Source organism: Rhipicephalus microplus, chromosome 9 (genome assembly GCF_043290135.1).
Source record: "Rhipicephalus microplus isolate Deutch F79 chromosome 9, USDA_Rmic, whole genome shotgun sequence".
In the NCBI taxonomy this organism is placed as follows: Eukaryota; Metazoa; Arthropoda; class Arachnida; order Ixodida; family Ixodidae; genus Rhipicephalus; species Rhipicephalus microplus.
In genome coordinates, this window is record NC_134708.1 from 62,335,379 (window position 1) to 62,360,520 (window position 25,142).

At 42.3% G+C, this 25,142-nt stretch overlaps 1 protein-coding gene across 1 annotated transcript in view; it reads right to left on the bottom strand.

Moving 5' to 3' along the window:
* Window positions 1–4,144: 4,144 nt before the first annotated feature.
* LOC142771825 (uncharacterized) overlaps window positions 4,145–25,142 on the bottom strand; it is a 65,148-nt gene continuing 44,150 nt past the window's right edge. Inside the window, exon 3 of the mRNA XM_075873727.1 lies at window positions 4,145–5,851. Within this exon, the coding sequence (XP_075729842.1) occupies window positions 5,519–5,851 (333 nt within the window). The 3' untranslated portion in view covers window positions 4,145–5,518. The remainder of the gene's footprint in view (window positions 5,852–25,142) is intronic.

Below are 25,142 nucleotides of genomic sequence, written 5' to 3' on the forward strand. Positions count from 1 at the left end.
TCGTACTTTCTGCCTGTCCATACCGGAAAATTTCTGCTGATTTGCCGGCAATATTTGAAAATTTGCGTGCTTATGATTATCGTAATAGTCTGATATTGAAAAATAAGCGCCTTAAAACTTCAAGGGAAAAGGTTTTGCCACACAATCATTTCTCAGCATTCCGCGCCGCGGTGGAAAAAAAAACGAAAAACAAAAACGGCCCGGTGGTTACGAAGCTGGCTCGCGGCTTATCTCTGCTTTTCCGGCGTGCCGGTGGCGCCGGCCGACTCCGAAGCACGTGACCTGCCCACAGAATGCGTACAGGTCTGCCCGTCTTTCTTACATGCTGCGCATTTTTCGATCGACCATGTCACCGCGAGGAAAATATCGGACACTACCCCTAAAAGAGAAATTGGCCGCTATCCAAGAAGTCGACGCTGGGGTAAAGAAGACCGAAGTGGCACTGAAGTATGGAATAACCAAAAGTACTCTCACAACCATTCTGAAAGCCAAAGACAAGCTGCAGAATAACGCGAGCCGCTTCGCTCCCGATCGGAAAAGGCTTAGGGAAGCTGCGTACCCGGATCTCGAAAACGCCGTGCTTCTTTGGCTCAAGCGCGCACGGAGCTCCAATTTACCGATAAATGGGCCAATCCTACGAGAGAAAGCTGAAGAACTTTCCTTGCGCTTGGGAATTGAAGATTTCAAGTGCAGCGATGGCTGGATTTCTCTGTTCAAGGAACGCCACGGTCTCTCCTTCAAAACAGTGAGTGGTGAAGCAGCAGTGGTCGATGAAGCTGTTTCTTCTGACTGGCGGCAGACTAGACTTCAAAGCCTGCTGCTTGAATACTCCCCGGCTGATGTATATAATGCCGACGAAATGGGGCTGTTTTTTAAGTGCCTGCCCGATGAAACCTTGTGTCGCAAGGGAGAGCGTTGCACTGGCGGAAAGCTGAGCAAAGAACGGTTAACCGTCATGGTTTGCGCCAATATGGACGGAAGTCACAAGCCAGAACTCTTCGTTGTGGGCAAGTCAAAGCGTCCCAGGTGCTTTAAAGGCGTCCGAACGCTCCCAGTTGCATATGACGGAAACACGCGAGCCTGGATGACGCAAGCTTTGTTCGAGGGTTGGCTCCGCAAACTGGATGGGCAATTGAAGCGAGCGAAAAGGAAAATTTTGCTCATTGTTGATAACTGCCCTGCGCACGGCGACGTGGAGGGGCTGGAAGCAATTCGCCTTGAATTTCTGCCTCCTAACACTACAGCTGTCCTCCAGCCCCTGGATCAAGGGGTAATCAAATGCTTGAAGCTTAATTACCGGAAAACACTGCTAAAGAGAATGCTGATATGTATGGACAATTCCATGCCTTACAGTGTCACACTACTCTCATCGTTGGGCATGCTCGCCGACGCATGGAATGCTGTCACATCAGCAACAATAAGGAACTGCTTCGAGCATGCCTTCCGCATACCTGGCTGCAGCATTGCCACTTCATCTGACTGCTTGCAGACTGAGGGCGACGATGAAAGCCAAGTGCTGTCTGCTCTAAAAGCGCACAACATAGCTGCCGACCTCGACAGTTATGCAGCTACTGATGATAACCTGTGCGTGTGCAGGGAGGACACACTCGATGACTTGGTGGCAGAGGTGCTGCCAGCACAACACAGCAGTGAAAGTGAAGAAGAACCGGAAGTGGAAAATGTGACAACTGCACAGGCTTTCCAGTACATTGCTAAAGTGAGAAAATTTCTGACAACAACAGAAAACTCTCAGAATCAACTGGCAGCACTTACTGGCATCGAGAGCTTTGTGCTAAATGCGCATGTGGCAAATAAGCAGTTGACCATCCATGATTTTTTTAAAAGGTCTAGTCAGCAGTAGATAGTCAATAAACTTGTTGACCATACATGCACCGCTCTCTGTTTTTGTGTAGTTAGGATCTAGAGATGCTTAAAAGTGTGAATATAGATGTCTGATCATAATTTGTGCTGTCACCTTACCCAGAGTCGCATATATGAGAAGTTCTGATAATTCAAACAGCCTGATAATTCAAACAAAATCCAGGGGTCCCTTCAAGTTTGAATTAATGAGAGTCGACTGTACTTCTTTTTTGTTATCCTTAGAAAAGGAGTATTCATTTTGGCAGAATTTGCCTAGAAATGTCCTAGAAGAACATCATCCAAGTCTAAAATTGGTTGTTATACTGGCAGAAATCATAAACTTCACTCCTGCATCTGTGTTACAATATTTAAGTAGTCTTTTGAATAGGCTTTACTTATTTGTTTTCTGCAGCGTACTCTGACAGCGTTGTCATTTAATCTATCTTAGTTAGCTTAGGAATTGCAGGTTTTCAGTAGAAGAGCTCCAGGTCAAGAAAGTTTTAACCTTCTCCCTCCCCTTTTTGCACCATTGTACAGTACAGAACACTGTTAAAGAGAACACTTTAATGAGCACCTTTAATATTGTGACCACCTAATTCCAAGCAGATGTGGAAACATTTTTCGTGCACAGCACTGGTCAGTCACAAAGAAGTCTACTATGGCTGAAATTTGTGTTGTCAAAATCATAGTGATTCTGTAATCCTTTAGCACATTTATGGCTCTCATAAATAGTGATGCATGTCACTTCTCCAGCTTTTAATAGCAAATGCTGAGTTCACGAGTCACTATGAATTATGGAGCATTCGCCCGGATATACCAAAAGGGAGGATGCAAACTTACTCAATGTTCTGGGAGTTCGGACAAATGGTGTCAGTTGATTCCATGGGAATCTCTCAGCGAGTTGCTGCACATGTGGCGCTTAGAGCCGAACCTGATGATGGTGATAGACTTTGCCGTGTATTCTGAGCCCGCTGAACGATGGCACTCATAGTTCACTGTGTCATTCAGTCTCAAAAATAGCAGTTCATATGTTGGACCATGTATAAAGCTTAGGTATCAGTGGATCATCTACAACCCTGCAGGTGTTGGTCATCACTCCTATAAATTCTTTTAGCAATATGTGTGCTGATAGATTCTTTCAGCGTGAAAAGCTCATTAACATAACTGGTAATATCTCTGAATCCTTTGCAGCCCTGCTGGTCTTGTTGCCTGATCTTGTGCGTGACCGAAAATGGATACACATGCAAATAAAAAATTCGGCAGATCCCACGGCAGATCACGAAAAGCTAAAGGCGCAAGAGTCGACTCTTGTGGCACACCCGATGTTACATTAATAACAGCAGAGTTGGTTCACCTTTAAGAAACAAACTGAAAGCGAGATGACAAAAAGCTAGACGAACAATTAACGAATTGAGCATTGTTTAATATCACGTGTTTAGCAAGGAGTTTAGAATGTAAAACTGTGTCAAAGAATGAATATACCATCACCATGGTCGCCATGATCAAGGCTAAGCAAAATATCGTGTGTGAATTCAACTCATTGTGTTGTTGTGCGGAAACCACGTCTAAAACCATGTTGTCTGTGAGATAGTAATCTGTTTGATTCCAAGAAAAGCTTAATCTTCTTATGAGTGATATGTTGTAACATTTTACATGATTGAGAAGTAAATGATATTGGTCTATAATTTAATGGAGACTCCTTATCGCCAGATTTAAAGAGACTGAGCCATTTTCTATGAAGAGAGAACAGTGCTAGAAAATAAGGATTTATTCAATATGATTGTTAAATATTTGGATGACCATAGAGAATAGCGAACTAAGAATGTATGGTGCATCTCGTCCGGGCCGATGCATTTCTTTACTTCAAGTTTTCAGATAAAGCTAAGAATACGTTCATTTGTTATTTCAATATCACTGATTTGTTCAGAATGAGGAATACCTCACAAAGGATGGTGTTGTTGTTAGAAACAAATGCAGACTGGAAATAGGTATTGAAAGCATTATATATAGCTGGTGGGTCAGTTATGATGTCATTATCTAATTCGAAAGAAGGAGGTGACGCAGCATTAGGCAAAATAGAACAACAAAGTTTGCGTAGAGTAGTCTTCAATAGATAATGTAACAGAATGCGTAAAAAAATCTTTCGCTGTTTTCATCATTGAGTTGAGTTGATACTTGGCACTCTGAAACCCGTTTAGGGCAATGTGATAATTAGATCTTCGGGAGCGCCTAAGTCGACAGACATGAGGAGATAAATGCAAGAGGTCACGAGTAATTCAAGTAATCCAAGGAAGATCAGCATTGCTTTTTTTTGTCATAATTGGCAAAAATCATTAGATACATGCCTTTACAAGATCTTCAAAGTAATTAACAATACAAGATATATGTCTTGACTGTCAGAAAGCACAGAACATGTACCAAACTAGGTATATCAGTTGTGGAAGTGTTGTCAGCACGAGTGAAATTGGGAAAGCAGGTGAATGTATAAGGTGATTTGGACATGGGATAGCAAAGTGTTAACAAGCTGACTTTATCATCCGAGAATCCCTCAACTATTTTGCAAGAGAAGTTGCTGTCAGCTAGATCTGTACCTAAGGAAACTAGGTCTAGGATAAAAAGTAGCCTAGTTGGACATGAGATGACTTGAGTAAGCCTGAAGGATCGAGAAATATTTATTAATTCATGGCATATTGTAGCATCATGACCCATTACAGTCAGAGAAGGACAATGGATGTCAAGAGCGTTAAAATCGTCCATACAGATAAGTCTTGTTGAAGCGATATTTACATTGCACATAAAATTTGCAAGAACTTGAAGAACTTCAAGGGATGATCTGGGTGGGCGATACACAATGCTAACTACAGTACACCGATTTTTTAGGTAGACCTTGCATCAGATAGGTTCTGTTTCAGCAGGCAAGGGCAGCACTGAGAACAGGATATCTGACCGGATAAGTTGTGCAACGCCGCCGCCGATGCCTTGTGTTCTGTCCTTAAGTACGACAATGAAACGGGGTGGAGTGTACTCAAAATCGTAAATGTTACAATGAAGCCATGACTCTATGATGCCAATGATATGAGAGGTATTAGTTGCGACAAGAGACAATAGATCTGAAAGCTTTTTAACAACACTACAAGCATTGACTTTTAGGACCGCCATGTTTTCATGAAGGCTACATTGAGATCATGCAGTGGATAAGGTAGGATTCGAAGATGCGGGTAATCAAAATCGAGAGCCAGGTGCGGAATATGAGACTTTCGCTAAGGAGTACGAGGTGTCATCTCAATTATAACTTATGTTGTCAATGAACGCATGATCGTATCTTAAGGTCACCTCAGAGCCGTTGTTTCAAAAATAAAGTCAAGCTTCTCTAATTTTCATCTGTATGTGTCTGATATTTGCAAAAATATTTTCTGTGATAAACACGTTTGAGCCTTTCAGTTTAAATGCATTTTTAAAAAGAAGGGCTTCCTCCACCGTGGTAGAAACCTTTAGGATGACAGGTCGTGTTTGGTCACTACATACTTTTTCAAGCCTGTGGACGCATTCGATTTGTGGGCAGATAATTTTCAATGTATTGTTAAACGCAGAAGTTAATGCTGAACTACAGCGTACTAGCATTCTCAACGGGATCTTCTAAAATACTCTGAATGAATGTTCAGCGAACTGGTAGCGCGGGAGAACACATACATGAAGCAACGAGGCACACAGCACGAGCGCTCTTGCTGCGTGCCTCTTTGCTTGTTGTGTGTGTTCCCTTGCGCTCCCAGTTCACGGAACGACAAAGTAACGGGTTGCCGTAAACACTGGTTTGCGGTAGCTCGAAGGGTGATGCGCAGGTATCGTCCCCCATCGAAGTGATATGACGTGCCCATGGCAGACAGTCCATGACGTCCACATGCCGAGCCAGGAATGATTGGGCAGAACCATGTGCATCAGAGACAGAGCATGTGACATCCCAGAAGTTCAGATTCTCCAAGTCGGCGAGGAACTGCAGAAATTGCAAGCAACGAGTAAACATCGGGCTGGTGCTGCTGTGACGTAGCCCACTTGAGACCATTTAGCGGGTGCACAGCAAGTTTGAAAAGATTTCATACACTAAGTGTTTGAAGTACGCACCAGAAACAGGATATTGTTGTCGTGTTCAACTCTCAAAGGCGAAGCTTCAGATACCCCAATTTTTTCACGGCCCTTTGTTTTTATTGTTGTCGTGTTCAACTCTCAAAGGCGAAGCTTCAGATACCCCAATTTTTTCACGGCCCTTTGTTTTTATAGATTCATTCTGATCATTCCTTTATTGAGCTGAGAAACCTCAATAATGACACTGAAAATTCATTTCATGTGTCATGGTTGAGAGAGACACTGCTATTCAAGCGCATAGAACATGCAGTTGTGCTTACTCGCTGGCTCAAGTCTCACGTGTGTGTTGTCTTTCATTATTGCTACGACTCAAGAAAGTCATATTCTAAACGTCCCGCAATGTCTAAAAGAGAATGTCTACACATTTGATTGCCTGGCATCAACAGTAATGCAACCATCTTTATTTAGCTACAAGGCCTCTGTTTAATATAATCTATCGAGATATCTTGTGCTAATATGGTTGAACACACACATAGCTCTTTGGTTCAGTTCACAAAGCATTTGTTTCTTTTATATCTAATATGCTGCTACAATTCACTGCCTCAATGTTCAATTTCATATTACATTTTCTTCCAAACTTAAGTGCTCAAATTGGTATTGCCCTCTGTATAGAGGTTGTCTTTTAAAAAAATAAGTAGGCACCAACTAGGTAATGAAAAGGGTTCACTCAATTACAATAATAAGAAAAAAGGTTTGTTGAAGCCCAGCTAATGTTTAGTATATTGCGTTGTTTCTGCTTTTTTTAGCAGTTGTTTGTGTACTTTTGCAGATGTGTCCATGCCTTTATGAAGAAATGAACAAGTCTCGTGCTTTGGATATTGCCAGAAAGACATGGCTCTAGTGTCATCTTGGAAATAATAATTATTTCATGATAACATTGTTGCTTAATATTTTGTAATATGGGATTATGGTGGTGATGTGGTCCATGTCCGTGGATTGTTCCATAGAATAGGCTTCATTGAAATAAGTGAAATTCACTATTCAGTTCTGGCTCTGTTTGTAAATTGAAATTTGGAGGGAGTGTATAATGAATTTCTTTGTGATGGTTATGTTTCATCAGTGTGAAGAAGTATTGCCTGTTTTGTAAATCCATGGTGGATGTTAAGCATTTATTCTTGCACTTCTTTACACATCCGCATGTGCCGAAAAGAATTAATTTGTATCGAAGCAACGGCAACACTCGGTAGTGCCTCTTTGATTTTACACTGTTGAATATAAGCATTTCGTAGTGGCAACCTGATGTTACTTTATTATGCATTTTGCCCTCTCAATCATTGTTGCATGTGTTTGTGTGTGTTGTGTTTTCTTGTCAACAAAATTTTCGATATGGACAAATAAACTTATTGTTTTGCAGTTCCACTTACTTAGCAACAACCATTTAAACTTGCCTAAATCTTTCTTATTTTCTTCTCTCATAAAATATATTATCGTTCTTGATTCGATCATTCGTATTTGCCTTTGCCTTTTCTTTCGGTGATGCTTAAAATGCACTTAGGGCATTGAGTTGATCGCACTATTTTGTAATATATGCAAGGTTGTTTTACCGTTCTGGTATATAAGGACAGTCTTAGAAATGTAATTGTCATTGTCTTACTGAACAGTAAGAACTTGATAAATCGAACATGTTTGTTGGTCGAGGCCAGATTCTGCATTGTTTAATGGCATGAAGCTCTTAATTTGGTCATATTTGGCCTGAACCAAAATAACTCGTTGAGTCGTTGTCGATTGCTGAGCACAAAGTGCCAGCCATCAACCATTTTACTTGTGGAAAATACATGAGCACATAGTGCAGGTAATGGTTGTGGCTGTAGGTAAGGGTGTTGTGGAGAACATCTATCAGGCTTTTTCGCTTCTCTTATGCAAAATAAGTAGAGTATTTACAAATTGAACACATTGAAAATGTTTTGATCTTACAAATATTAGTTTTTTTTTTTATGTTCTTGGTTAATTTGGCATTTGGTCGATTCGGATGTTTTTTCCAGTCCCGTGAAATTTGAGCGAACGAGCTTTTAGCATAGTTATGCGATGAAGTGGAACTTGTGCTCGTATGTCTGTATGAGTAAGTGTCTGGAGCATTATATGGTGCATAGCTTACTTTTGTTTTATTCAATCATTATGCTGTCTCTGAAGTAGTTTAGAGACAATATTGGGAATCGTGCAAACTGTGCAAGTACACTAAAAAACTTATACTTTTTCCTGTCTGCATAAGTGTGCGAGCATTTCTCTCCACCAAAAGTGTGATATAATTTTTATCTCTTCTTTATGAGTTGTATTCCTTTTTAATATTTTGCAGTTCTTTTCATATTGACCTTGTTCACTCATATTTCATTTCTTATGTTTCGTGCATTGAAATGTGAAGGTGTTTGGTTACTGTGCAGCATTTCATGGATTTTTATACGGGAAAAAAAAGTGCAATAAGTGTTTTACTGGAATATGGCCTAATTTAATGGTGTATATGAAATAAGCTTTGTCATTTAGGTATAGTACCAGAATTACATCGATATTGTATACGGGCACATTTACTGGAGGTCTTCTCATGTTTTAGACATAGTATGTACAAAGAGAGAGGGAAACTGTTTGTAACCATGTCGTCGTGGCACGGTTATTGCTCCAAGAACATGTGGCTTGCTTATGCGAAGGTGATTATGTATTTCATCTACAAGTGCAGTAATTTTTCTTCATTGCCTAGGGCTCTTGTGTAGTTGCACACAATGCATGTAAGGTTTTCATTGCCTTTATTTTGTCTCTCTGGTTTTTCAGGTTCCTTGTCTTCGGCCGCCTGTGAGGCGTATCATTCACTTGTGTCGGTACGAGACGGACTGCATTCGTGTCGTCAGTGCAGCTACGCGACCAAAAACAAGGCCCTCATGCAAAGACACCTGTTCAAACACACGGGCGAGCACCCCTTTCGTTGCCACCTGTGCCTAGCTGCATTTGCTCGGAAAACTAACCACAAAAGACACATTCGTATGCACAAAGGGGAGCGTCCTTTTTCCTGTGACTGCTGTAATGCATCGTTCTCCCGGCGAAATACCCTCATAAATCACATGCTCACACACACTGGGGAGCGTCCGTTTTCCTGTGACCAGTGTAGTGCGTCGTTTTTCACAGAAGGCGACCCTCACTGCCCACATGCGCACCCACACAGGGTAGCGTCCCTTTTCCTGTGACCGCTGCGGTGCATCGTTCTCACTGAGCAAGACCCTAAGGAATCACATACGCACACACACAGGAGATCATCCGTTTTCCTGTGACCAGTGCAGTGTGTCATTTTCACAGAGGGGGAGCCTCATTAGGCACACGCGCACCCACACAGGAGAACGTCCATTCTCCTGTTGCCACTGCAATGCATCTTTTTCACGGAAACACCATCGTGTAAAACATGTGAACTGTCAGCATACAAGAAAGTCAACATAAAAAGTGAGTTGTCTACATGCACTTTCTTCATAGAAGATGCAACTCAAGGTTTTTTAATCTGTAGAACAGCTCTACAAAGTTCTAGCTATTTGCATAACTTTTGATGGCTGATTTCAAATATGTAATCAATTTTAGAGTGATTTGCGCAGCTTTGTTTTGTACCATGACTGCGTAAAATAGTGTTACAGTGGGTTCACTAGATTGAACCAACAGCAAAAAATGATTGAAAGGGTGAAGAGGCGAATGACGCGCAGTTATGGCACGTGTTTGTTGTCCGTCCCCTGTGAATAAACCGCTGTTCAACCTTGTTTACAAGTCACGTAACAGAATGGTCGAGGTGCTGGGTACCCCAAGTCTCTAACAACGAGTTTCCATCCCTTTGCGCTCATCGTAGTCCTCGCTTTGCGGGACTACCACCAACACAAACAGGAGAGATGCCTCTGAAACCGATTTCCCGAGGACGCTTGCTTCTTCCCATTCTTACAAGGAGCCGCCAAGATTTGGTGGGACTGGCGAGTAAGACGTGGACGGGTGGTTGAAGCAGTGCAAGCGGGTTAGGGAACTTACAGCTGGAACTCCGTCGCTCAGATATCGTATGTCGTGCTCTTTCTCACCAACACTGCCCTCCTCTGGTACAACAACCACGAAGATATGCTCACCACATGGGAGATGTTTGTAGACGCATTGAAAAAGTTCTTTGACGATATCACAATGAGAAAGAAGCAGTCTGAACACACCATCTCTCAAAGGGCTCAGTGGCCTGGTTAAACTTGCACCACTTATGAGGAGATTTTGAAGCTTTGTAAAGTTGTTAACCTCGGTATGTCTGAAGAAGACAAAGTTGGCTATTTTATTAAAGGCATAGCAGAGGATGTGTACCAATTCTTGATCACCAAAGAAAACCTGTCATCTGTGGCCGACATCATGAAGCACTGCCATACCTTTGAAGCACTGAAGATGCGTCGTATAGCGCCGAAATATGCGCCGCATGGCTAACGTGCCGACAGTAGATAGCGTCGACGCCAACCCTCCATCTGACCTGTCATCGACAATATGACAGATATTTCGGGAAGAGCTTCTCTGGTGCCGTGAAATAAGCCATTCCAGCAGTGATGACTACTACCGAGGCAACCAGCCTGGACTACCTCCTGCCTCGTTCCCACCATCTATCAACGCGGTGAACATAGACAACTACCGAGCTGTGCTTCGGTCCGCACCGGCTAACTGACCTCCCTTCGCCAACGAGCAGCAGGCACGAAACACTTATGCCCTGCAGCGGTTCCACACTACTTACTCAACTACAACGGGAAACAGGTATAGGTCGCGAGATCGAGCACAGTCGCCGTCTGGCGGCAACTGTCCGAAGGGTGAAGTGAGGATTGCTCCTTGCGTAGTCTTCTAGCCAAGTCGTGTTTCTATGTGCGCTTATGTGATGTACGTTCTCAAAGTGTGGTTTGTCCGGTCAGTCAACGCTAGTGTAACTGTTTGTACGTGTGCCTGATACGACTTACGAAAGCATTTGGTTTTTCTTGACTGCTAATGCATTGTAATAAGATCGGTGAGTGCAACTTTCCAGAGTGCTGTTTATATTTGGCATACCTGCCATTCAGAGTAGATGCCGCTGTTTCAAGCACATCGCAAAATGCTCTTGGCATCCTCCAGAACATGAGCACTTATATTAAATGCTGTGTGAATGCAGCCTTTTATAGTGGCTTGGTTGTAAAAAAAAAACAGGCTTTAGGTCATGCACTTGCGCACTGTTGGCAGGCGTACATACGGCACTGTAGTTTTTTGATCATGTGAGGATCCGTAGTTGTGTTTATATGACCGTGATAGCACTACATAGAAATATTACTATTGTCATGACTGGGGATCGACAGTGCAAGAGATACCCATCAGCTCCTCAAGAGGTGCTCGTCGACGAGAACGCTGTCTGCATCCCACAGGAGCATGGGAACACTCCCAAGTGCACTGCAAGGAATGCAGACCAGTGTGCCAGTGACATGCTGTCGGCGTCGCACACGAACGCGGTGACACGCAGTCAGCGTTTCAGGAGAAGCGCGTGCACGAACCGAGGGGTATAAAAAGTGCATCACATGTGCGCAGGGGTGCTCTGTCTCTGTGGTTTTCGTTACGGCCGGTCGTGTCTCATGTAAAGGTGCTTCTAGAGGCCTAGTGTTCTTCACACCTATAAATACGTAATTAAATTGTGTGTTTGTGCCATGAAGAAGCCTTGCGAGGGTTCTTCCTTTCCCAGCGTTTGGGTGACTGCCTGTAGCCCCGCTGCTCGGTCACATCACTATCACGTAAACTGTGAGACTTTGGTACTTACACTGTTCTTAAAACAGAGCTGCCGTGCGCTACCATGTGCTTAAATTTAAGAATGCTTTAAGAGCCCAGACATTGAAAGTTAATTCAGACGACATGCCTTATATATAATGTCGTATTTGTGCAGCATTGTTGGTGTTAGCGTTTGGGCGGCATTGTTAGTGACCCACAGAAGGCACACAGTGGTAATTTTTTGTCTGAAAAAAAAAAAATGCTTGTTCTTAACCAGGTTTTTGTTGTAGTATTGTCATGCATATAATCCATCGCTGAAAGCTTTCTTCTGAACTCCTATATAAGATTTTTACTGGCACAAGAATATGTGCGTACACGTGGTATATGCAGTGTATTGCAAAGCGCCCTCAGCCACTAAGCTTTCCTGAATAGACTTATCAATTGTCTAACATTTCATGGTGAACAGAATGAGGGAAAAAAAATTATACACATATAAAGTGCGAACGGTGGTACTGGTACTCCTATGCCTTTACATCATACTGGAGAGCACCCCTTCAACTGCCACTTTTGTACAGCAGCATTCACTCATAAATTGAAGCCACACTGAAGAGTGTCTTTTTGCCTGTGTGCACTGTGACACATCCTTCGCACACGAAAGAGTACCTCATGTGTCACAGGCTCATTTACACTGCAGTGTGTCCTTGTTCCTGTGTTCACTGCTACGCCTCCTTTTCTGGGAAAGACAAGAATATCGATGTGTCTCGTAGTCATCCAGACTCTAAAAAGACCCCTAAAAACATAAACCCCTGACCATAAAGGCCCTTAAAAAACTAAAAAAAACCCTTAAGTGCCAGAGCATTCGTAGCTGCAGAAGCACAAGGAGGGTTTTTTTTCACATTTTTGTGATTGAAGTTTCATCCGAGGTGCATGAAACAGTTTTTATGTGATTTAGCAGTTGAATTTTTTACAGCGTATGGCTTAAAACCAACTCTTATTTTTAATAAAAAGTTTAATAAAAAGTGCTTTTTCGTGATTTTACAGCTGTACCATGACGACAGAGGTTTGACTTTTCTTAAATGTAGGTTACCTGAAAATGTATTCCTTCCATGCACCTGCGTGTGGTTGCACCTTATATACTGGATTAACACGAAAATCAGACAAGTGTGAAATTGAGGTCAGGCCTCTGAGGGATGCGCCACATTGTCTTTCCTGCAATTTTATCACTTGACGGTGTGGTTTATTGTACATTTGATATGTTCTGTTTGGTCTGTTTAAAGCAAGCTTTGTTGTAATCATATTCTCAACATAACAAATTGTTTTATGGCAATGTCTAGCGAGCATATTTTGACCTTCGTGAAAGGAAGCATGTTTTTTATTCGCTAGTTCAATAAAACAGTCCCTCTGATTTCACAAAGGGCAATTGAAGCTGTAATATGAAGCTTGCTAATGCCAGTTCTCAAATGGTTGCCTGCCTTTCTTTCAGCTGACACATCTTTGATAATATTGTGTGCAGCATGACAGCGAGGAGCCATGGACAAAGCGTCTATCTTTGCCTCTGTAAAGAATGACGTTTTTTTCTCTGCTTGACAAGTTTATTCTAAAATCAGCTTAATGTTCGATCCAAAGTTCCTTTCAAATTCATTTGTGCATTTTTGAAATTTCGTCAAAGTGTAGCTACTTGGAAGTCATTACAGTAATGTTATCAATGTGACAAAAATACGGTGTCAAGGTATTTCACATGATTAGTATAAATAATAATTTTGATCTCGGGACATGCACACTCTCTGTTGAATTTTTATTGTTGGTAAACTTAACATTGAAACACTCCTACGTTTAATTTGATGTGCAGGTTATCGCACGTGAACGAAACTGCCTCAAGGTTGGTCTGTAATGCATCTGTGAAATAAACACATTTCAAGAGATGATGTAATACACAGTGGTCAGGATAGAGTGTTGTAGTAGGTGTAGGGGCATGTGAACAATCACTTAAAAAAGTAAACATGGCAACGGTCCAACCATAGAGCCCTCGGAAACAGCAGATTGCACATGTCCAGATGACGAGGCTGTATCATTTATGATGACGCATAGTTGGTGGTCCGTCAGATAGTTCTTCAGCCATTGTAGGAGTCTAAAATTCCCAGGAATAGTAAGTTGAAAATAATAAAATTATGCGACACTACACCAAATGCTTTCCTAAAATAATGGCATTAACTTTTACATTGTCGAAACATGTAGCTCTGTCTTGTACGCACTTGGTTCGGTCGACATAGAAACCCTGCATGAGAACCATGTTGAAATGAATGAAAAGAATAGGGAAAAATGTGTTACAATGCATGAATAAATGATGTGCTGAAGTATGTTACTAGAGAGTGATGTTAAAAATATTGCTACATGTACCCTATCACTGTCTTTGTGTACTGGTGCAGTATTTGCTATTTTTTAACAATGTGGAACTTTTCTTTATTGCAGTGATGCACAATAAGGAACTCCAGATACCCAAAAGTGGTTCTGTATTTTTTTTCCATCACAACTGGTGGAGCTAATAATAGCCCTATAAATATTGTGCCCTCACTAGCGAGGATACCTTTCCCTGTGTCCACTTCAATGCATTTTATTTTGTGCAAAGGGAGCCTGAAAACACATTTGCGCCTGCACAGGAAAATTTTGCTTTTTTATTTGATATCCATATTTTATGCGCCATGTGAGTATCATTGACTGCATGTGCTTGGGTAGATAAGCACTCAAGTAAAACAAGGGGAAAGAAGGAAACTTTTGGGGGCTAGTTTCTTCTTCTTTGACACAACCTTATCTAAAACCTGTAGATAATGGCCAAAATGGCGACAAAAAACTCAAGCAAAACGTTGAACGATGCAAGTTTCTGTTGTTTTGTATGTTTTGTTACCACCTCAATAAATTTTAAAAGATGTTTTAGAAATGATTTTTCAAGATGCCTGCAACAATGATGAACTTGTTTCTGTGTTTTTTATTTGCTGATGTCGCTGTAAATTGTACGTAAAGAGGGCTTCGCCACGATATTATAAAATGTGAGAAGAAGCCGACTTGAACTCTACAAATGTGTATATGCGTGCTGGGATTATTTATCAGCTGCCAGCTTATAAAAAGGGCTCATATGTCGTGATGTTAACAGGCACAAAAAAACCAGTGGCGCTGAACAACACTTTTTTTGGGGACGTTAAACTCCACATAACAATCGATCTGAGCAACACTTCTATAGTTGGTTAAAACCTAAGAATAAATACGCGCTCCGCTTCCAGTACTGCAGCACACTTGTTATTCATCTGTGCAACAGAGCAATGATTGGCGATTTTCGCTCTAACCATAAGCACATTTTTGATGGTACTATGATATCATAAAAGTTCGTCGTTCCTTGTTAGAACGTTACTTTTCTCAGAGTAGTGAATTCGAAATTTTTGATAAAATTTGCTGAAACGTACAAATTTTCCTATCATAAGCTGGTAAAAGAAAGCTGGTGAAGAGCCTGTATGGGCAAGTGATATGACTGAAATTTGTGAAACCTGCCTGACATCGCGTACATAAACGATTGCAATTCGGTAAGACATAGTATATGCAAACTCTGCTTGGAGGGGATGGTGACCACTGTAAGTGGAGCTTACATTTATTCTTATGCTGTAACCGACTATTGTTGTTTTAAAAGGGCCTATATACCCCATAATGTGGTTGGTGGGAACACCGCTGGAGTAGCTCAGGTGGTGGATTACCGGACGTGTTATTAGCATGTTGCAGGTTCAGTTCCTGCCAGCTATAGGTTCTTTTCAGCCACATTACTTTCTTCATATTTACATCATAATTAGTATTTTCTTGGCTGTACTAAGTAATGGCAAGCCTAACAAAGACAATCGAGCCCTTAGGAATCTCCTTTTTTCGTTCATTGTGTATCTCAGCAGCCAGAAAAGTGAACATTCGGGAAGTTTTTTCTGCACAGAAAAACTTTAGAAGCTTTGCAAAGCAATAAACCTACAAATTTTCCATCTTTTAAGCGCAATTTTTTGTGCCAGCGGTTTTTTGACGTCACATGTTGACATAAGCTCTCGATTGGTCACATTACAAGAAAAATCGGCCGTGAATTGCTTTGGCTCGCAGAAGCACGCCTGTCCTGTCGTGTCTCGCATGACTATTGGGTGCAATCGTTCAGTTTCACTTGATTTGTTTGCTTTTGACTGGGCGAGCGAACGTGACAGCATGTATAGCAGATAAGCTCGAAATACAGATCGGCCTGACCCTTCGTGCTTACATGTTGTCCACGTGCTTTAAGAAATAAGTTGCGAGGGTGCAGTAGTGCCTGTAGGAATAGGATTTCTTTTCAATTTATGTATCGGGAGCATAAAGTGGTATTGCCTGTCTTGCAAAGCACTGGTTGATTTTAACCATTTATTTATGCTTTTCTTTACACATCCGCATGTGCCAAGAGACACAAATTTGCATCTAAGTAAGGGCAACACTTCGTAGTCTCATTTTGATTTTACACTGCAGAATGTAAGCGTATAGCAGCAACCAGTAGTTACTTTATTATACATTTTGCCCTCTAAAACTTTTGTACGTGTGTGTATTGTGTGTTCTAGTCAAGAAAATGTTTGATATAAACAAATAAACTTTTTGTTTTGCAGTGACACTTACTGAGTAACAACCATATAAACTCGCTTAAATTTTTCTCATTCTCTTCTATCATCAAACATTGCACCATTCCTGATTTGATAATTCGTATTTTTTTTCCCTTTATCTCAGTGATGCTTAAAATGCAAGTACTGCATTGAGTTGATTGCACTGTTTTGTAGTATATGCAAGGCTGTTTTACCGTTTTGGTGAATGAGGACAGTCTTATAAGTGTACTAGTCATTGTCTTCATTCAGTGTGGAGTAAACGATTGATTATTCGAACATGTTTGTTGGTTGAGGCCAGAATCTGCGTCATTTCATTGCATGAAGATCTTGTTAATTTTGTCCTAATTGGCCTCAACCCAGTTAACTCGTGCGGTGATTGGGGAGCACTGAGCAAGAAAGGCCAGCCATTTTGCCTGCGAAAACTGTGCACATACTGCAGGTAATGGCAGTGGCTGTAGGTAAAAGCTTAGTGCAGAACATCTTGCAGGCCTATTAACTCTTTCCTTACCACACCTATTCAAATCGATCACCGGTGATCGCCGCTTTTGGATAGTCTATTTTTGCATGTTAAATTTGTTTCTCCTGCACCCAGCACTTTCTAGTAGTTAGCTCAGGCACTCAACTTTCATAATCAATTTCAATTTGCCCGTTTCTGCAACATAGTGGTTTTTGACCGACCTTTGCGCAAGCCAATGGGTGTATCGTTTAAAAAGTGCATTAGGCTGACAAACTTGACAGAGGTGCTTTCACGCCGAATATAAAATGAAAATGTCAGCTTTGCAATGTGACAATGTTGAACAGTAATAATTGCCATAATAATATGCCAGATATTCAATAGAGAGCTCTTTCTAGGAGTCGGGGAAAATTTGTTTTACAAAAAATATTTGCGAAGGTCCGCTGTGTGTTTAAAGTGTCGAAGTGGTCTTCTATGACCGTTTACAGCAACTTTAGTTTTGCTTGCTTGGTTACATCAGACACACTGCAGGGTTGCATCTAGTGTCACTAGTTGCTCCTATGACGCTGTCGTCACGCGCACGTGGGTGCGCACCAGGGCTGCAGAACTCATGCACTCGTCAAAACTCTCTTGTTACCCCACCTGAATTGAGTGAGGACGAGCTTAGTGTTCGAAGATGACTGCACCTCAGCTTCACGTTTTATGGCGATGATGTCTTGTCCGAGACATCCGCAGCTGTTCATGGATTTCTTTTGTGTACATCCTCAAGTTTCCTCCTCCACCACAACTGCGTATAGCTTCTGACCTTTGTGCACCATCTTATAGCTACTCCGGTTACATGCGTGGTCCACACTTCGCTGAAGCCCGGGGTGCTGGTGCTAACTGCAGAGCTTCTTCTAACTACAAGAAGGCTCCCGGAGCACATCTTGGGTCTGACTACAGAGGAGTGCGAAATCTTTTAGAACTGAACGCGATAATATCTTTTTTTCCAATACGATATATGCAAAAACGAAAAGAAATTATGCCTGGATGCATATATGGGAACGCCAACCTATGGAGAGTGAGGTGGCTCATGAAAAGAGATGACACTAGATGAAATAGAGAAGTTCATTGGACACTTCAGTTATAGAGGAATTATTCAGACCACAAGTAGCCATCTATAATAGAAAACCTGAAGTTTCTTATCACAAGACAACAAAAATTTACTCAGAAAAGAGTGTGAGTACACTTGTGTCTCGCGAAAAACTATGCAATGCTTCACTGCATGACATGAGCAATGAAGCAGCACCTCGGTTCTGATTTTCTTCATCTATGTGAAGAGGAACACTTTGTACAACGTTCATTATTTTTTAGACTATTACTGGGTCATTTATCTACAAAATGTTTATTCTAGATTTTCTTTGTCTTAAAAATTTTTGCATATACTATAGTGTTTTTTATGGCACTGTTTTTTGTCTGGCAACCGTAAATTCCACTCTTTTCACATTTTTATTCATTCAAAAATATTTTTGTTACTCTACAACATATATATTTTGGAAAGAGCATTTCATTGTGCAAAGCTTGGTGTTCTGGAGTACTTTTCAAACTGGCAAAAACGATCTTCCTGAGACATATGAAAAACAACCATTTTTGTGCGGTAACGAAAGATGGGGGTCTTGTAGCTTGGCCGCATTGTGAACAAAGTTGCAGGATTACGAAACTTGTGACTTTTTCTCTTATCTTTTGTGAAATAAGTGGAAAATTTACAGATTCATAAACACATCTATATAAACACATAAAATGGGCTTATGTTAGAAGTATTAGGGTTTTTCTTCATATTATGTTTAGCAATTGGTCAATACAGATGTTTCATCCAGGCCCGTAAAATCCGATCGAACAAGATTTTTACGCAGTTACACGGTAATGCAGAATTTGTGCTCATATGTCTCTTCGAGTGAGTGTCTGAAACATTGCATCGGTTACTTCTGTTGTATTCAAACATTATGCGGTCACTGAAGTACTAGCTTAGAGACAATAAGAAGAAATGTGTAAACAGTGCGAGTACGCAGAATATATTTTTGGGCATATCTCATAAATGTGCCAGCATTTCTAACTACCAAACTGTGATATATCTATCCTTTCCGAATGATTTGTTTCCGTTTATTTTAATATATTTTCAGAGTATGATTCATATTAACCTTGTACACTCATATTTTATTTTTTATGCTGCATTCGTTCAATTATGAAGTTCTTCATTTGCTGTGCAGTATTTTATAGATATATTTATGGAAAAAAAAGTGCAATAAATGTTTCACTGGGCCTAATCTATTAGACATTATGAATAAACTTTGTCATTTAGGTATAGTACCAGAATTACATTGATATTCTATTCGTGCACATTCACTGGAGGTCTTTTTATGTGTTAAGACATAGTATTTACAAACAGAGAGAGAAACTGTTTGTAACCATGTCGGCATAGCATGTTTATTGCTCCAGTAACATGTCGCTTGCTTAAGCCCAGGTGAATGTGTATTTCATCTACATGTAATCTTTCTTCGTTGCCTAGTGCTCTTGTGTAGTTGCAGACAATGGGTGTAAGGTTTTCATTGCCTTCCCCTTATCTCTGTTTTTTTGCAGACTCATTGTCTTCGGTGTCCCGTGAGGCGTACCATTCATTCGTGTCTGTAAATGGCAGCCTGCATTCGTGTCGTCAGTGCAGCTATGAAACCAAGAACGAGGCCCTCATGCAAAGACACCTTTGTAGACACACGGGCAAGCGTCTTTTTCAGTGCCACCTGTGCCCAGCTGCATTTTTTCGGGACGTTGACCTCACAAGGCACCTTCGCATACACACAGGAGAGCGTCCCTTTGCCTGTGACCAATGCAGTGCGTCGTTCTCACAGCAAGGTACCCTCAATGGCCACATGCTCACACACACTGGGGAGCGTCCGTTTTCCTGTGACCACTGCAGTGCGTCGTTTTCACGGAGGGGGAACCTCATTAGGCACATGCGCACCCACACAGGAAAACGTCCCTTCTCCTGTGGACAGTGTACTGCATCTTTTTCGCAAAAATACCAGCTTGTAAACCACTTGCACCGTCTTCATACAAAAACATTGACATAAAAAGTGAGTTGTCTACCGGCGCTTTCTTTCAAGGGGAGATTCAACCTAAGGTTTTTTTTTTTTTAATCTGTCGAACAGTCCAATGAAATTTTTGCTACTTACATAACTTTTTATGCTGATTCCAAATATGTAACCACTTTATAACAATTTGCATAGCTTTCTTTTGTACCATGACTATGTTTAAGATATAACAATCTCTGAACAAACTTTTCCTGCCACTAAGCTTTTTAATTATCAGCCATTAATGGCTCATATTGCTCTACAATAGTTGTAGAATGCAAATAAGAATCAAGAAAGTTTGCATAGAACATTCAGAAGAGCAAGAAAAGTTGTAATAATGTGAGAAGACACAAATTGTTCAGTCCATACTAATTGTTTTCCTTAAGTTGGAAACAATTATGTAAATTATATGCTTTAAAGAAGCAAATTTCTTTCTTGAGATGTTAGGGAAATGGGAAATTTTTTTTCATAATCTGGCCCTCAGAAGTAATAAAAAAATTTTGAATTTCAAGAAATTGCTGAAAATATCATCTTGAGAAAAATACATTTTAAATGTAGAAATCAAAGTAAACCTTTGTGGTAAAGAGATGCTTTTTAAAATGATTTTTTTTCATTATGAGATCTTGAGAATTATGTGTTTCGAGCATGGGGCTTTTGTAAGCTCCTCATGCAAAATGCGATGCCTAATAAACTGGTGACCTGGGGGCTTGTTCTTGGAACTCCCGAAAGAAGACGTGCGTGCCAGGCTGTTTGTGGCAGTGTCAAGGCTGTTGGGTTCCAGACCCAAGTGAGTAGACCTGGTTATGACCTCGTCATCCCGCAAGGACGACACCTGTTGTGTCAGGTTGCTGTGGCAGTGGTTTCCAGTGTGCACTTGGCGAGTGACACAGTGACTCTGTCTCCTACAAACGGCTGCCCTCTTCAAGATCTTTGCTGATCTATCGACCCCGACATCACCGACGCTTCATCGCAGCATGCCATCATGACTTCTACCAAACTTAGTTATCGGGTTGCTAACTTGCTTAGCCTAATTTATCTGGACTCTTGGACAATCTGTTTGTGCAGTCGCTGTTTTTCTTTTCCTTCTTGTCTGCAACTTTCTTCTTTCATTTACTTTTTATAATTCATAATAACAAAGGATTATTTTTTCGCTGCGCGGTTTGGTTTATTCTACCACTGAGACGATTTCTCAGTGGCAGTATTTAAGATCAAGAACCTAACACATGACAAATGAAAGTGTGCATATGTGCGTGAATCTGACCGAACTATAAACAAGTATGTAGAGCAAGAGTTGAGGCCTCTGCCTGTGAGTGCACATAGGCTTGCGCAAGTTGTCAGAGCTCAATATTTTTCCAATTTGACACTCATTGAGGATTTTGCCAGTTTGAGTCGGCGAAGGAGTTATATAGATGTAGTTATTAGATGACATCCTGTGGCGGGATGCAAGCAGAGTGCAGTGCCCGTCTCTGAAACATTACAGAAACATGTGTTCACATTGAACTGCGAAAAGTGTTAATTCAATGTATAAAAGGGGAAGTTCTTGGGACACACCATTCATAACCAAGTAATTCACGCTGGCGCTTTGAAAGTGCAGGCTATTATTGACATGAGACCCCCTTTAAACAATCAGGAGCTGACAAGGTTTATGGGAATGGCAAACTACCTGATGAAGTTTGTCCCGAACATGCCGAAAATAGCCCATCCCATGAACACTCTTCTAAATGGGGAACGCAAGTGAGTATGGACCTCAATCTAACAGAAAGGGTTCAAACAATTATGAAAGCCCAGTTCTTTCGGAGTGCGATCCGGAGAATCCAGTGGTAGTTTCTGTCGATGGGTCTCATCGTGTGGGCTGGGCGCCGTTCTAAAACAGTGGCAGAAAGATGAAGTCCACAGATCTGTTGCGTACGCCTCCTATAGTCTGTCAGAAACGTAAAGGCAGTTCAGACAAATTTAGAAAGGTCTTGCTGGGACCTGGGCATGTGACAAGTTTCAGGAGTATGCCACAAGCTTACAATTACCAGAATCCATAGTAAACAAAGTTCAACCAATAGAACAAACAAGGATGTCGTCAATATGCCGCTAATCGGTATGTAGTAACCGAATGTCTGTTGTAACCGTTCTGCATTGCCTGGTGCTAAAATCTTATTCTGTGCTGTGACAGTTTCCACTGGTTTCTGTTCTACTTGTTTCTTTACAGGTTCCTTGTCTTGAGCCACCTTGGAGAAGTACAAGTCACTTGCGTCTGTACATGGCCAACAGCAGTCTTGCCACTAGTTTTATGTAACCAAGGTCAAAATTTAAATGCAGACACCTTTACACAGTGGCGTACCAACTCTCTCTCTCTCTCTCTCTCACACACGCACACACACACACACACACATCAGGAAAGAGAACTTTATCGACGTGCTCGCATTTCGATATAAATTTGCATAAAAATAAATGACACAAACGCCCATTCTTAGATACCATGAAGTTCAATCACACTTTAACAGGCCAGGGAATGGCTCCCTTTGCCCAATTTTCGCGACATATATGCGACGCTCATATTACTTTCATGCCTCTTTTTCAGATAATGCTTTGGCGTTTAACATCTACAGATACCACAAATGTTTAATAAATTTATCATGAATGTTAGTCGTTGGCATGGAGATGTACCAAGCGTCAACGAGGATACACTTGCGTTGAATGGGGCTATTGCTGCCGAACACCGAAACATACATTCGGCAAACCCTCCTTTATCAATGTACAGTAAACATTTGATTACCCCTGTAATGGCGTGTTTTATTTTAGTGTTATATGTCGATTCCTGTGACGGAGGGATCAAGAATGTTTTTTCAAGGAATGATTACTGTTATATTTTGTAGAAGTAATACATCTTCTTGCACATACTCAGGCATGCGTGTATTATAATTTGCCTTATTTGCTAATAGTCTGTTTAGTGTACCTGGAATGTACAATAATTCATAATATTGCTATTATAATATTACTGTTGTAGTGAATAAGAAAGACGTTGATACCATCAGGTCAGCTATCATCAGCACAAGAAAAAAGCACGAGATCGGCGATCAAGCACCGTCATCTGGGTTCGCCTGCCTTCCTTTAGGGCTACCAACCGCTTGCTGAGTCCTTCAATAAACCCCCTTTACATTTGGTGGATCGTGCTGGGTAACTGCATCACCTACACCCTGGAACTTCGATACCGCACCCTGCCGTCGACCATGCAAGTTGACGCTGCCCAACAGACAGCACCTCTCGCGGCTCCTACTTGCCCCGGCCCGGTTCACCAGCGAGACCCCCCGATCTTTTCGGGCGCCGAAGACCAGGACGTCGAGGACTGGCTGTCGTCCTACGAAAAAGTCAGTGCACCAAACAGGTGGGATGACGCTGCTAAGTTGAGCACCGTAAACTTTTACTTGGCTAATGTGGCGAAACTGTGGTACACAAACCACGAATCCGAGTTCGAGAACTGGGTCACTTTCAAGCAGGCAATATCCTCGGTTTTCGGTCGCCCTGCCGTGCGGAAGTTGCACGCCGAACAACGCCTGCGCTCACGGGCACAAGAACCTGGCGAAACGTTTACAGCCTATATCGAAGATATACTCGATCTCTGCAAGCGCGTCGATGCCGCAATGAGTGAAAGTGCCAAAATCCAGCACATTATGAAAGGTGTTGATGACGACGTCTTTCAAATGCTCCTGGCGAAGTCTCCTGGCACGGTGTCTGAAGTGGTAACTCTGTGCCAGAACTACGACGAATTGCGACGGCAACGAGCTCTCACCCGTCGTCCATTTCAGCCTAACCAATCACTCGCTGCACTGGATGTCGTACCTGACCACTCCCGCCTTCTAGCACAAATGAAAGACTTTGTGCGTGAGGAGGTCGCACGTCAGCTTTCCCTCCTGCCGTTTTGTCAGTGCCAAGAGCTCCCGCAGCAGCAGCAAGAGCAACCACCGACACCGTTAGCTCCCTTGCTCCGACATGCACTTCAGGACCAGATTGCCGAGGCTATGCCAGTGCCCTTTCAGCAGCAAGTTGTCGCCGCGCCTCTTACTTATGCTGACGCAGTAAAGAGGCAGCAGCCACACCAGCCCTCGCCGTTCAATGGACTGCCGCATGTCACCGCTCCTACTCAGTCTTCCGTCGCATGGGCTCCTCCCCTCGCTACCACAGCCTCGACTCAGCCGTATGCCGCGTGGGCGGCGCCCCTTGCTGCAAATGCCTGGCGAACGCGCGATAACCGGCCGATCTGTTTTGCGTGCGGCGGACCTGGCCATATCTCCCGATACTGCCGTCGTCGCGTGCCCGCCTACACAGACGTCCGACCACGAAGCAACTATATGGACCGACCACCTTTTGGTTATGAAAGTTCGGATCGTCAGTCAAACACGTCTTCCCGTGACTATCGAGCAACTTCGTCTCGTCGCTCACCTTCACCCAATCGACGCTCCTTGTCACCCATGCGTCCACGACCAGCCCCTCAAAATGAGGGAAACTAGCCGTCGCAATTCAAGGGGCAAGAACTGTGCTATCGAAATCTTCAAGTCCTCGCACCTTGCCGTCAAATATCATCGAAGTTTTTGTAGACGGTGCCCATGCATACGCTCTTGTGGATACCGGCGCCGCTGTGTCTGTTATAGACGCCAAACTTTGCCGCAAGCTCCGAAAGGTGACCACGCCGCTTGATATGTTCTTACGTGCAGCAAATGGAGAACCTGTTCGACCTATAGTTGCCTGCACTGCCCGACTCAAAATTGCAAAGGACCACTACATTGTTGAGTTTATCGTCCTTTCCTCGTGCTCTCATGACATCATACTTGGCTGGGATTTCCTATCCCGTAATCGTGCCGTTATAGATTGTGCCCGTTCCGAACTTGAACTGCTTCCGTTCTTCGACCAGCCCTACGACCACACTAATCAAGCCGCGCACAAGCTAGTTGTCAAAGAAGACACTGACATTCCACCGACAACAGCTGTTTTGCTCCCTGTGGTCTCCGACGGCATGCGTGATGAAGTAGCATTCTTCGAGCCATCAAGCCTCTTTCTAAGTCGGAAACCACTTCTGCTCCCTTATTCAGCCCTCTCAATTTCTAATGGAGCCAGTGCTCTCTGCCTTACCAATCCCTTCCCGCATACCATCAAACTGTTTAAAGGCGAGTCTCTTGGATGCGTACAGCCCATTGATAACGGACAAATTTTTACCGTGCCGCAAGAATCATCCCAAAGTGACCTCGCCGCCGTCAGTGC